The 13278-nt window shown below is 47.6% G+C and overlaps 1 protein-coding gene across 2 annotated transcripts in view; it reads right to left on the reverse strand.

Annotated features, from left to right (window-relative positions):
• The window catches only part of LOC126203242 (uncharacterized), a 28074-nt gene extending 17223 nt beyond the window's left edge, over positions 1-10851 (reverse strand). Inside the window, exon 1 of one of the 2 annotated variants that reach the window (XM_049937495.1) lies at positions 10495-10851. In XM_049937495.1, coding sequence (XP_049793452.1) covers positions 10495-10796 — 302 coding nt within the window. In that variant the 5' untranslated portion in view covers positions 10797-10851. Of the gene's footprint in view, positions 1-10473 lie in introns of both variants that reach the window. The other variant, XM_049937494.1, reaches the window with a different exon arrangement.
• Positions 10852-13278: the final 2427 nt, after the last annotated feature.

Below are 13278 nucleotides of genomic sequence, written 5' to 3' on the forward strand. Positions count from 1 at the left end.
CTTATCTCCATAGTCGCCGATCCGACTTAGACGTTTGTCGTAGCGTTGTTTCAGCTTTACAATACCCTCGTTATAGAAGGCAGTGCTTTCCGCCAATTCTCTACGCTGGCCTACAGCTCGTTGTCTGTGCCAAAATGTTGTCATCATAGCCAGCGGCTCATGTGAGGGAGACAATTACGGGCTGAATTGTGGGTAATCAAATATTTCCAATTCAAAACGATGCAGGATCATCTTCAATGACCCTGCAGAATGCGGCTGAGAATTGTCTTGAAGAAGAAACCGCACGACAGTTATGTAATGCTGGCTGCATAGCTTCAGGCGAAATTCCTCACCAGGCCCTCGTGCTTGGCGGGAGACACTATTGTTCTAGGTATCTTTATATGCTCCCTGTGTGCTCAGAACTAAAAAGAACGACGTAACGCGATCGACAGGCATACTAGACACACTGCCCAACACACCTGTCCAAAACTTCATCGGATTTTCACTGTGGTTTCCATTTCGCGACAGATCGTACCTTACTTTTCGAATAACTCTCGTAAATCATCGTTGCAAAATGATAACATGAATTCCTTACAGAAGAATGGAGAAACTGGTTGAAGACCAGTTTGGATTTCTGAGAAATGTAGGAATACGCAGGCAGTACTGACCCTACGATGTGTCTCAGAAGACAGGTTAAGGAAAGGCAAACCTACCTTTGTAGCATGTGTAGACTTAGAGAAAGCTTTTGACAACGTTGACCTGAATATTCTCCTTGAAATTCTGAGGGCAGCAGGGATCAAATACAGGGAGCAAAAGGCTATTTACACCCTGTATAGAAGCCAGACGACACTTATAAGAGTCGAAGGGCATGAAAGTATACAGTAGTTACGGGAGAGAGTCAGGATTGTAGCCAAGCAATAAAGGAAACAAAAGAAAAATCTGGAGTAAGAATTAAAGTTTACGGAGAAGAAATAAAAACTTTGAGGCTTGCCGATGGCGTTATAATTCTATCAGAGACAGCAAAAGACTTGGAAGAGCAGCGGGACGAAATGGACTGTGTCATGAAAGGAGGATACAAAGATGAACAGCTCAAGAGCAAAACAAGGATAATGGAATATAGTCGGGTCAAATCGGACGATGCTGAGGGAATTAGATTACAAAACGAGGCACTTACAGTAGTAGATGAGTTTTGTTATTTGCGAAGCAAAATAACTCATGATGGCCAAAGTAGAGAAGATATGAAATGTAGACAGGCAATGGCAAGAAAAGCGTTTCTGAAGAAAAGAAATCTTTTAACCTCGAATATAGGCTTGAGAACTAGGAAATCTTTTCTGAAGGTATTTGTCTGAGTGTAGCCATATATGGAAGTGAAACAAGGACGATAAGTAGTTGAGACAAAAAGAGAAGTTCTTGAAATGTGACGCTAAGAAGTAATGATGAAGATTAGATGGGTGGAGTGTCTAACTAGTGAGGAGGTACTGAACAGAATTGGGGAGCAAAGAAATTTGTGGCACAACCTGACTAGAAGAAGGGATCGGTTGGTTAGCCACATTTTGAGACATCAAGAGATCACTTAAGTACTGGAGGGAAGTAGGGGGGGGGGGGGTGTAAAAATAGTAGAGGGAGACCAAGAGATGAACACAGTAAGCAGATTCAGAAGCATGTAAATTGCAGTTGTTACTCGGAGACGAAGAGGTTTGCGCGGGACAGAGCGGCAGCAAAACAGTCTTCGGACTGATACGTAAAAAAAGAGGTTCCGATCCTGTTATCTCCCAGGGAGTGTTTTTAAAATTTATACTTAAGATGTTATTTTGATGCTTTTCTGAGAATCTTAAAAGTATGAATACAACATTTTTTTTACATCGCTTCATCGTAAAGGTCAATGGTACTACATCTCAAAATCTGTGCTTCTGATTTTATTTTCGTCAGAGGTACTGGTACGGCGTACCGGTGCGTACCGTCACAAATCAAGCACTGCTTGCACATATGGTGGGCGAAGACTGCGGTACTATGCTATACGCTAAGGAGATAGCAACGAGAACGACCGAAGTTCAAATGGTGCAAATGGCTCTGAGCACTATGGGACTTAACATCTATGGTCATCAGTCCCCTAGAACTTAGAACTACTTAAACCTAACTAACCTAACGACAGCACACAACACCCAGCCATCACGAGGCAGAGAAAATCCCTGACCCCGCCGGGAATCGAACCCGGGAACCCGGGCGTGGGAAGCGAGAACGCTACCGCACGACCACGAGATGCGGGCACGACCGAAGTGCCGCGGTTGGAAAACGACAAGCGATTGAGGCATGGGCCTCTCCGCAACACAACGGTATAGACTCGCCCAGCACTCTGGATGGGAACACGTTTCTGCTCAAGGGCCACGCTATTTTGCATGTGCTCTACCTGGAGCCAGGACGCGGCCACGAGTGTGACTTCGCGTGATGCCACCGAATCTCCGTAGACCGGAGAACAGGAGCGTTTCAAATTTACGGATTGAATCATTAGTTGTTCTACTACACTGCATTGTGTACGCCGAATAAGTAAAATTTCACAATCCGGCGTCGTTTCTGGTATTGCAGTTTTAAAGTCTTCAAGGCCAGCAGTGTAAACTGTATGCAGGAGATAATGAAGACCTGCAACACTGAGGAAATCGACCAGGAAGAAGAGGGATTCTTTATCTTGCGCAATGAGTTCAACTTTACAGCCAGGCAGCTGAAACCTGGGAGAGCCATTGGAGTTGATGATATACCAGCAGAACTCATCAAGGCTGCTGGAAAACAGCTAGATGAAGAACTATTTCATCTCATACGAGTTATATATGAATCTGGGGAGCCCCCAGAAGACTTTACAACATCTTTCACATCCATACTCCGCAAGCCACCTGACGGTTTGTGGCGGAGGGTACTTTGAGTACCTCTATCGGTTCTCCCTTCTATTCCAGTCTCCTATTGTTCGTGGAAAGAAAGATTGTCGGTATGCCTCTGTGTGGGCTCTAATCTCTCTGATTTTATCCTCATGGTCTCTTCGCGAGATATACATAGGAGGGAGCAATATACTGCTTGACTCCTCGGTGAAACTATGCTCTCGAAACTTCAACAAAAGCCCGTACCGAGCTCCTGAGCGTCTCTCCTGCAGAGTCTTCCATTGGAGTTTATCTATCATCTCCGTAACGCTTTCGCGATTACTAAATGATCCTGTAACGAAGCGCGCTGCTCTCCGTTGGATGTTCTCTATCTCTTCTATCAACCCTATCTGGTACGGATCCCACACTGGTGAGCAATATTCAAGTAGGGGGCGAACAAGTGTACTGTAACCTACTTCCTTTGTTTTCGGATTGCATTTCTTTAGGATTCTTCCAATGAATTTCAGTCTGGCATCTGATTTACCGACAGTCAACTATATATGAGCATTCCATGTGCGCAATATAGGCCCCTCAGTTTGGTAACAAACGCCTCAAAGAACTTGACATCTACACTCCTGGAAATGGAAAAAAGAACACATTGACACCGGTGTGTCAGACCCACCATACTTGCTCCGGACACTGCAAGAGGGCTGTACAAGCAATGATCACACGCACGGCACAGCGGACACACCAGGAACTGCGGTGTTGGCCGTCGAATGGCGCTAGCTGCGCAGCATTTGTGCACGGCCGCCGTCAGTGTCAGCCAGTTTGCCGTGGCATACGGAGCTCCATCGCAGTCTTTAACACTGGTAGCATGCCGCGACAGCGTGGACGTGAACCGTATGTGCAGTTGACGGACTTTGAGCGAGGGCGTATAGTGGGCATGCGGGAGGCCGGGTGGACGTACCGCCGAATTGCTCAACACGTGGGGCGTGAGGTCTCCACAGTACATCGATGTTGTCGCCAGTGGTCGGCGGAAGGTGCACGTGCCCGTCGACCTGGGACCGGACCGCAGCGACGCACGGATGCACGCCAAGACCGTAGGATCCTACGCAGTGCCGTAGGGGACCGCACCGCCACTTCCCAGCAAATTAGGGACACTGTTGCTCCTGGGGTATCGGCGAGGACCATTCGCAACCGTCTCCATGAAGCTGGGCTACGGTCCCGCACACCGTTAGGCCGTCTTCCACTCACGCCCCAACATCGTGCAGCCCGCCTCCAGTGGTGTCGCGACAGGCGTGAATGGAGGGACGAATGGAGACGTGTCGTCTTCAGCGATGAGAGTCGCTTCTGCCTTGGTGCCAATGATGGTCGTATGCGTGTTTGGCGCCGTGCAGGTGAGCGCCACAATCAGGACTGCATACGACCGAGGCACACAGGGCCAACACCCGGCATCATGGTGTGGGGAGCGATCTCCTACACTGGCCGTACACCACTGGTGATCGTCGAGGGGACACTGAATAGTGCACGGTACATCCAAACCGTCATCGAACCCATCGTTCTACCATTCCTAGACCGGCAAGGGAACGTGCTGTTCCAACAGGACAATGCACGTCCGCATGTATCCCGTGCCACCCAACGTGCTCTAGAAGGTGTAAGTCAACTACCCTGGCCAGCAAGATCTCCGGATCTGTCCCCCATTGAGCATGTTTGGGACTGGATGAAGCGTCGTCTCACGCGGTCTGCACGTCCAGCACGAACGCTGGTCCAACTGAGGCGCCAGGGGGAAATGGCATGGCAAGCCGTTCCACAGGACTACATCCAGCATCTCTACGATCGTCTCCATGGGAGAATAGCAGCCTGCATTGCTGCGAAAGGTGGATATACACTGTACTACTGCCGACATTGTGCATGCTCTGTTGCCTGTGTCTATGTGCCTGTGGTTCTGTCAGTGTGATCATGTGATGTATCTGACCCCAGGAATGTCTCAATAAAGTTTCCCCTTCCTGGGACAATGAATTCACGGTGTTCTTATTTCAATTTCCAGGAGTGTATCATTACTAAGGCTGATTGAAGGCAGGATAGATGCAATGATCACAGACGATCAGTTTGGCTTTACAGGAGATGTAGACACTCGAGACCATTCATTATTGAGAAAAGACTAAAGATGGGTCAAGACGCATATATTGCCTTCATTGACTTTAGAAAAAGCATGGTAGACCGGCGACAACGTTTTAAGTTGCTGAAGAAGACTGGTATTTTATGACAGAAGAGTAATGTAGAGACTGTATAGAGAAGAGGTGGCCGTGATAAGGTGCGGAGAACATCAATAAGAAGCTACTATTAGGCAGTGTGTACGACAGGGCTGCCCAGTCTCTCCTGTCTTGTTCAATGGATACATTCAGAGGGCAATGGATGAAGTTAGGGAGAAACTAGGGGTACGACAGGGTTGCCCAGTCTCTCCTGTCTTGTTCAATGGATACATTCAGAGGGCAATGGATGAAGTTGGGGAGAAACTAGGAGTACGACAGGGTTGCCCAGTCTCTCCTGTCTTGTTCAATGGATACATTCAGAGGGCAATGGATGAAGTTAGGGAGAAACTAGGAGTACGACAGGGTTGCCCAGTCTCTCCTGTCTTGTTCAATGGATACATTCAGAGGGCAATGGATGAAGTTAGGGAGAAACTAGGGGTACGACAGGGTTGCCCAGTCTCTCCTGTCTTGTTCAATGGATACATTCAGAGGGCAATGGATGAAGTTAGGGAGAAACTAGGAGTACGACAGGGTTGCCCAGTCTCTCCTGTCTTGTTCAATGGATACATTCAGAGGGCAATGGATGAAGTTAGGGAGAAACTAGTGGTACGACAGGGCTGCCCAGTCTCTCCTGTCTTGTTCAATGGATACATTCAGAGGGCAATGGATGAAGTTAGGGAGAAACTAGGGGTACGACAGGATTGCCCAGTCTCTCCTGTCTTGTTCAATGGACACATTCAGAGGGCAATGGATGAAGTTAGGGAGAAACTAGGGGTACGACAGGGCTGTCCAGTCTCTCCTGTCTTGTTCAATGGACACATTCAGAGGGCAATGGATGAAGTTAGGGAGAAACTAGGGGTACGACAGGGCTGCCCAGTCTCTCAGTCTTGTTCAATGGATACATTCAGAGGGCAATGGATGAAGTTAGGGAGAAACTAGGAGTACGACAGGGTTGCCCAGTCTCTCCTGTCTTGTTCAATGGATACATTCAGAGGGCAATGGATGAAGCTAGGGAGAAACTACGAGACACAGGAGGAATTAAAATTTATAGAAAGAAAACAGACATGCTGAGATTTGCTGACGATGTCGCAGTGTTGAAGACACAGAACAACTAGAAGCGATACTGGCCCAGATGGAAACCACCCTCTGCTCTTCCTACGAGGGTTGGGACTTCAATAGTGGCAACTATTTATTTACACATCGTACGAAATAGATACATGTTCCAAAGTTTTACTGGCATTCAAAGTAGTCACCAGAATTGTGTATAACCCGTTGTCAGCGATGTGGAAGTCGTAGGACAGTCTTAGCAGTGCCAGCTGTGTTGACAGTTCGAGCAGTGTGGTCTATTACCCAACGAATTTGTAGCAGTTCTGAAGCGAATACCGTGAAGCGTGTCCTTCAATTTAGAAATCGGCTTAAGTCAGGGGAGTGGAGTAGGTGGTATAGCACTTATCAGCCCCATCAGTCGGACAAATCAGTAGCAGCTTGCACTGTACGTGCTTGAGCTTTGTCCTGCAAAATGATGGTCAAGTCCTGCAGAAAGTGTCATCACTTCTGTCTGTATGATGTTCATTTTTGGAACACAACCTACGACCAGCTTAGAGAGAGAAGTGATGACACTTTCTGCAGGACCTGACCATCATTTTGCAGGATAATGCAAGCTGTTACTGATTTGTTTGACTTATGGCGTTGCTAACTGCTATACCTCCTTCTGCACTCCCCTGACTTAAGTCCTCGTGATTTCAACTCGATTTCTAAACCGAAGGAAACACTTCACGTCATTCGCTTCAGAACTGCTACAAATTCGTCTGTCAATAGACCGCGCCACTCGAACTGTCAACACAACTGGCACTGCTAAGAGTATCCTACGACTTTCACATCGCTGGCAACGGGCTATACATAATGCCAGTAACAACTTTGAAGGTCAGTAAAACTTTGAAACACGTATCAATTTTGTACGAGCTGTAAATAAATAGTTGCCACTATTAAAGTTCCAACCCTTGTATAATCTGAAAATTAATATAGGTAAAACAAAAATATCAGTGGTGAGCAGACAAAACACCACTGTTCAGTTCTCACTTAACACTGAGTGACTAGACATTGTCAATCCTGTGGCTACTTAGGGAGAAAAATTACAGCACACGGGGAAAAAAATGAAATGTGGTGTGGCAAGGACCTCTCGTCGGGCAGACCGGTCGCCTGGGGTAAGTCTTTTTAGCTGACACCACTTCGGCGACTTGCGTGTCGATGGGAATGAGATGATGATGAAAACACAACACCCACTCCCTGAGCGGAGAATTCTCCGACCCAGCCGGGAATCGAACCCGGGCCGCTTAGCATGGCATTCCGTCGCTCTGACCACTCAGCTATCGAGGAAGCTCAAGGAAAGATACTGTAAGCCGAATCCAACACACAAAAGCCGCTTTTAACAAGAGAAGAAACCTTTTCACTTCCAACAGCATAGACAAACATCTCAGAAAAAGCTCATAAACATCTACATCTACATTTCTACTCCGCAAGCCACCCAAAGGTGTGTGGCGGAGGGCACTTTACGTGCCACTGTCATTATCTCCTTTTCCTGTTCCAGTCGCGTATGGTTCGCGGGAAGAACAACTGCCGCTCGAGTCTCTCTAATTTTACATTCGTGATCTCCTCGGGAGGTATAAGTAGGGGGAAGCAATATACTCGATACCTCACCTAGAAACGCACTCTCTCGAAACCTGGACAGCAAGCTGCACCGCGATGCAGAGCGCCTCTCTTGCAGAGTCTGCCACTTGAGTTTGCTAAACATCACCGTAACGCTATCACGCTTACCAAATAACCCTGTGACGAAACGCGCCGCTCCTCTTTGGATCTTCTCTGTCAACCCGACCTGGTAAGGATCCCACACTGATGAACAATACTCAAGTATAGGTTTAACGAGTGTTTTGTAAGCCAGCTCCTTTGTTGATGGACTACATTTTCTAAGGTCTCTCCCAATGAATGTCAACACGTTTGTTTAGACTGTGCTGTTGTACGGAAGTGGAACACGGACACTTGGGGACACAGGAAAACATAAAATAATAGCCTTCGAGGTGTGGCGCTACCGCAGAGTGCTCAAGATTTTCTGAGTAGACAGGTTGTCAAACGAAGAGGTGTTCCACAGAGTGAAGAGAAGCCTTGTCCCCTGAAACTAATTTTATACACATGGGTCGGACATCTAATGAGACATAACGGTATCATTAAAGGTATCATGGTATGAAATACAAGAAGCAGACCGAGACTAGAATAACCGGATCGTGGAGCTGCACCACCTATACTGCTCTCAAGAGGAAGGCTAATTGCTGCTAACTAAACAGATAGTTCTATGTAATGCTGGACGGAAAAAAAAATCCGAATGCGTCGACAAAAGAACGGTCTCGCCCAGGGCAGTGTGCTGGCCCCCCTACTATTTAACCTATACACCAATGATCAACCAACACCGGAACGTACTACCCATTTCTTGTATGCCGATGATCTGGCCAGTACAGCGCAAGGAAATAGGGAAATTAGAAAGCTCGCTACGCGTAATGTCTGAATACTATGAAGAGAACTCCCTCAAACCAAATCCATCTAAGACACAGGTTAGCGCTTTCCACCTCCGCACAAAACAGGGAAACAGGAAGCTGAACGTCACCTGGAATGGCAACAAACTGGACCATACGGACAAACCAACATACCTTGGTGTCGTGCTGGATAGATCACTGACGTACAGATATCACTGTGAAAAAACCTGCCAAAAAGTTGCTGCCAGGAACAATATTTTAAGAAAAATGACGAATAGTAAATGGGGAGCTAGTCCGACTGTATTACGAACAACTGCTCAAGCACTTTGCTTCTCCACGGCAGAATATGCATGCCCTGTATGGTCTCGATCCACACATGCCAAACAAGTCACTACAGTCCTTAAAGAAACATGCAGGCTAACAACAGAATGCATGAAACCCACTCCACTTGGGAAAATATACAAAGCAGCTGGATTCTCATCTCCTGAATCCCGAAGAATTGCGCACGAACATACAGAAAAATTTAAACAGATTTTCGACGAGCGCCACCCGCTGCATGGTTCCCCATGTGGACGTAGCAGACTTAAATCCCGCAAGAGATTTTTCACGAGTGAATTGAACGAGCCTCCGAAGGACTACCCTGCCTCACGAGAAATACCCAGCGGCAGTACATCAAGCTGGAAGATTTGGAGAACACTGAACCGCATCTACATCTACATCTACATCTACATTCATACTCCGCGAGCCACCTGACGGTGTGTGGCGGAGGGTAGCCTGAGTACCTCTATCGGTTCTCCCTTCTATTCCAGTCTCGTATTGTTCGTGGAAAGAAGGATTGTCGGTATGCTTCTGTGTGGGCTCTAATCTCTCTGATTTTATACTCATGGTCTCTTCGCGAGATATACGTAGGAGGGAGCAATATACTGCTTTTCGGTGAAGGTATGTTCTCGAAACTTTAACAAAAGCCCGTACCGAGCTACTGAGCGTCTCTCCTGCAGAGTCTTCAACTGGAGTTTATCTATCATCTCCGTAACGCTTTCGCTGTTACTAAATGATCCTGTAACGAAGCGCGCTGCTCTCCATTGGATCCTCTCTATCTCTTCTATCAACCCTATCTGGTACGGATACCACACTGCTGAGCAGTATTCAAGCAGTGGGCGAACAAGCGTACTGTAACCTACTTCCTTTGCTTTCGGATTGCATTTCCTTAGGATTCTTCCAACGAATCTCAGTCTGGCATCTGCTTTACCGACGATCAACTTTGTATGATCATTCCATTTTAAATCACTCCTAATGCGTACTCCCAGATAATTTATGGAATTAACTGCTTCCAGTTGCCGACCTGCTATTTTGTAGCTAAATGATAAGGGATCTATCTTTCTATGTATTCACAGCACGTTACACTTGTCTACATTGAGATTGAATTGCCATTCCCTGCACCATGCGTCAATTCGCTGCAGATCCTCCTGCATTTCAGTACAACTTTCCATTGTTACAACCTCTCGATACACCACAGCATCATCTGCAAAAAGCCTCAGTGAACTTCGGATGTCATCAGAACAGGCGTAGCACCAGTTAAAGCAAACCTAGTCAAATGGGGCTTCGAGGACGAAGGAGACAACAAATACGACTGTGGTGAAGTTCAGGATATGGAACACCTTCTACAGTGTTCCATCTGCCCCACGAGGTGTACCCTTGACGAACTATGGCTTGAGAAGAGAGAAACATTGGACTTGGCCCGACATTGGGCTGAAAGGCTTTGAAACGTATCTCCGGACACGAAAAAGTAATGTAAAGGAAGCTGCTAACTAACCTGTTGGTGAAGACCTAAGAAGAAGAAGAAGTGTAAATGAAAAGTGTGTGCGGAGTTACTTGTTGAGGTTGATGGTCCACCTGGCGGTGAGCGGCAGGAGGCCGCCTTGGCTGGCCGCGAACAGCCCGGCGCGAACGTCGTCGGTGGCGTCCAGGCGGCAGCGGTAGAACTGTCGGGACAGCCAGCCGCGCATCCAGAAGTCGGCGCGGCTGTCGTCGCCGTGCGCGCCCCCGGAGGCGGCGTGCTGCGTGGACAGCTCGCACTCGACCTGCGGCCAGCCGCGCGGGCGCAGGAGCACCGTGTCGGAGCAGGTCGCGAACCGCGCCGCCGCCAGCAGGTACGCCACGTGCAGCAATGCTACGGCCCGACGTTTCGGCGCCATGTCCCACCCGCAGCACCTCGCACACGCCCGGACCCTGCACTCGCCAGCGCGTGGGCGCACCGGAACCGCTGCTGCAGACTAAATCCCGCCGTGGCCCTATCTGGCCCCCTCCGGCACAGGAGAAAGGAAGTCTGCAGATAACCGCTTCAATGTCACACGCTCATGCTCGCGTGCTGGTCGATGAAACAGGGTATCTCAAACTGTTCGTCTTTGCAGAGGCGCATTTCTCCAGGATCGCCGGCCGGTGTGGCCGAGCGGTTCTAGGCATACTGTCTGTAACCGCGTAACTACGTCGCAGGTTCGAATCCTGCCTCGGGCATGGATGTGTGTGATGTCGTTAGGTCAGTTAGGTTTAAGTAGTTCTAAATTCTAGGGGACTGATGATCTCAGAGCTGAGAGCCATTTGAACCATTTTTCTCCAGGACCACGTCTCACGTTATTCGAGGGTGTTCAACAAGTAAGGGAACACGTTTTTTTGGGCCAATATCCGTTGAAAAAAGCGAAATATGTTGCGGGACATCGCGAAACATTGTAACTTCAGATCCTATACTGCCACGAAGTTCCGATAGCTGTCGGCGTTATACGTACCCTTCAAATTGGCGTCTGCAACGGAGATGTGTTTCAAGCACAGAGCTGTCATTGATTTTCTTTTGGTAAAAAGACTGAACATTGCAGGGATTAATAGGCTCTTGCAGAATGTCTACAGGGACGTGGCAGCGAACAAAAAGTGAGTCGTTGGGCGTATCATTGCCACAGATACTACTACAACAACGCGTCAACACAAGGTTGGCAGCCCGTCGTCTGCCGAGCACAGCGCACTCTAGCGGGCTGTGCAGCTCGACGGAACTGGAGTGTGCCTCGTTCGCTTCTTAGCTAGATTTCAACCTAGGCAGGCGCACTTTCATAATCGGCCCTCAGCCAGTTCTGTTTGCATTGATTCTCTGAGGAGGGCCCATCAGGCTTACAAGGGGAGGCCACCAATTGTGAAATTCAGATTCGATTCATACTGCGCATAATAAAAGCTCATGGCCAGAGGTGTAATGTGGCAACGCACCAAGATGCACTTCTCAGCCGTTGTCGAGAAAATCAACAGTTAAAAGAAACCGTTGCGGTGAAATACTCTCTACGATTAGTTATTTTCTACAGCGTCGTGGCGCAGCGGTAAGCGCTCGGGTTCGTAATCCGAAGGTCGCCGGATCGAATCTCACGCCGTGCAACCTTTTTTTTAGTATTTGTTTTTTGTAATTCAAATGTGTATACACACACACACACACACACACACACACATATATATATATATATATATATATATATATATATATATATATATATATATATAATTCCCTGCAATCAGTTGCAACGATTATGCATATAATAAGTTGTTGAACGTCGTTTGTCGTGGAAAAACTGGCGACTTCGAACATCATTATGTTTTCCGCAAACAAAGTTGTATTTCACAAATGTTACTAATTGTCTTCATAATGTTAAACACGTATAGTTAACGGAAGACGTAGAAATGATATTCCGAAACGAATACGTATAGCCTAAGTCAAACGTTCGAATTGGAATAGAGACCCCACGAACACAATTTTGCTGTGGCAGGTATGAAATATAAACTCCGTTACTCGCTCGTTACACTTGAAGGACAGATGTTGAATGGGCCGAAACGAGCCGCCGCATAACAGCGTAGTTGCCCGCTACCTTCGAAAGAAGGTAGATGCGGTCCCTAGCGCAACTTATAACATCGTCGAAAATCAGTGCGGACGTGAGAGCTTTGGTACATCCTGTTAGGGGGATTTCACAATTGGCGGCCTCCCCTTATTAGTCCCTGAGAATATGTTGTAATTGTTAGCCGTAGCTGCAGTCCTACAAACTACCGAAGATAAGTAATTTTCATTGTACTATGTGTTTCTTGAATATTAAATCTTATCTCTAACAGTGTGCTGTACCACACATTATTGCAACCTGGACTCCTTCAGCTCCTATCAACTCGGCCTCCTACTTATTTGCTTTTAGTAAAGAGCTGAAAACACCCACGCGTTTTGTGCTTCTGAACATTGAGACACAATAGGGCGAGGCGTCTGTCATCATCGCAACTAGGTCCCGCTAAGCTGTCCGATTTCCTGCGTGCTGGCTGGCTGGACACATTTGTGGTTCCTGCAATGTTGGAACGTGCGGACACTCTCATTCGAGGTGATCGACGGATCACAATCAAACACATCGCTGCACAACTGGACGTCTCCGTTGATAGCGCTGACACACTCGTCCACCAGATGGTTACCCAAACGTACCCGCTGGGTACCTAGTCACCTAACAGAAGACCATAAAGATCAACGAATGACCATTGTTTGCGCGATGCAAGGCTGACCGTGACAAAGTTCTGTCGAACATCGCCACTGGCGATGAAACACGGATTCATCATTTTGAACTGGAAACAAAACGGCAGTTCATGGAACTGCGCCACATCATCTCTCCTCCGAAG

The sequence above is a fragment of the Schistocerca nitens genome, chromosome 9, assembly GCF_023898315.1.
Source record: "Schistocerca nitens isolate TAMUIC-IGC-003100 chromosome 9, iqSchNite1.1, whole genome shotgun sequence".
In the NCBI taxonomy this organism is placed as follows: Eukaryota; Metazoa; Arthropoda; class Insecta; order Orthoptera; family Acrididae; genus Schistocerca; species Schistocerca nitens.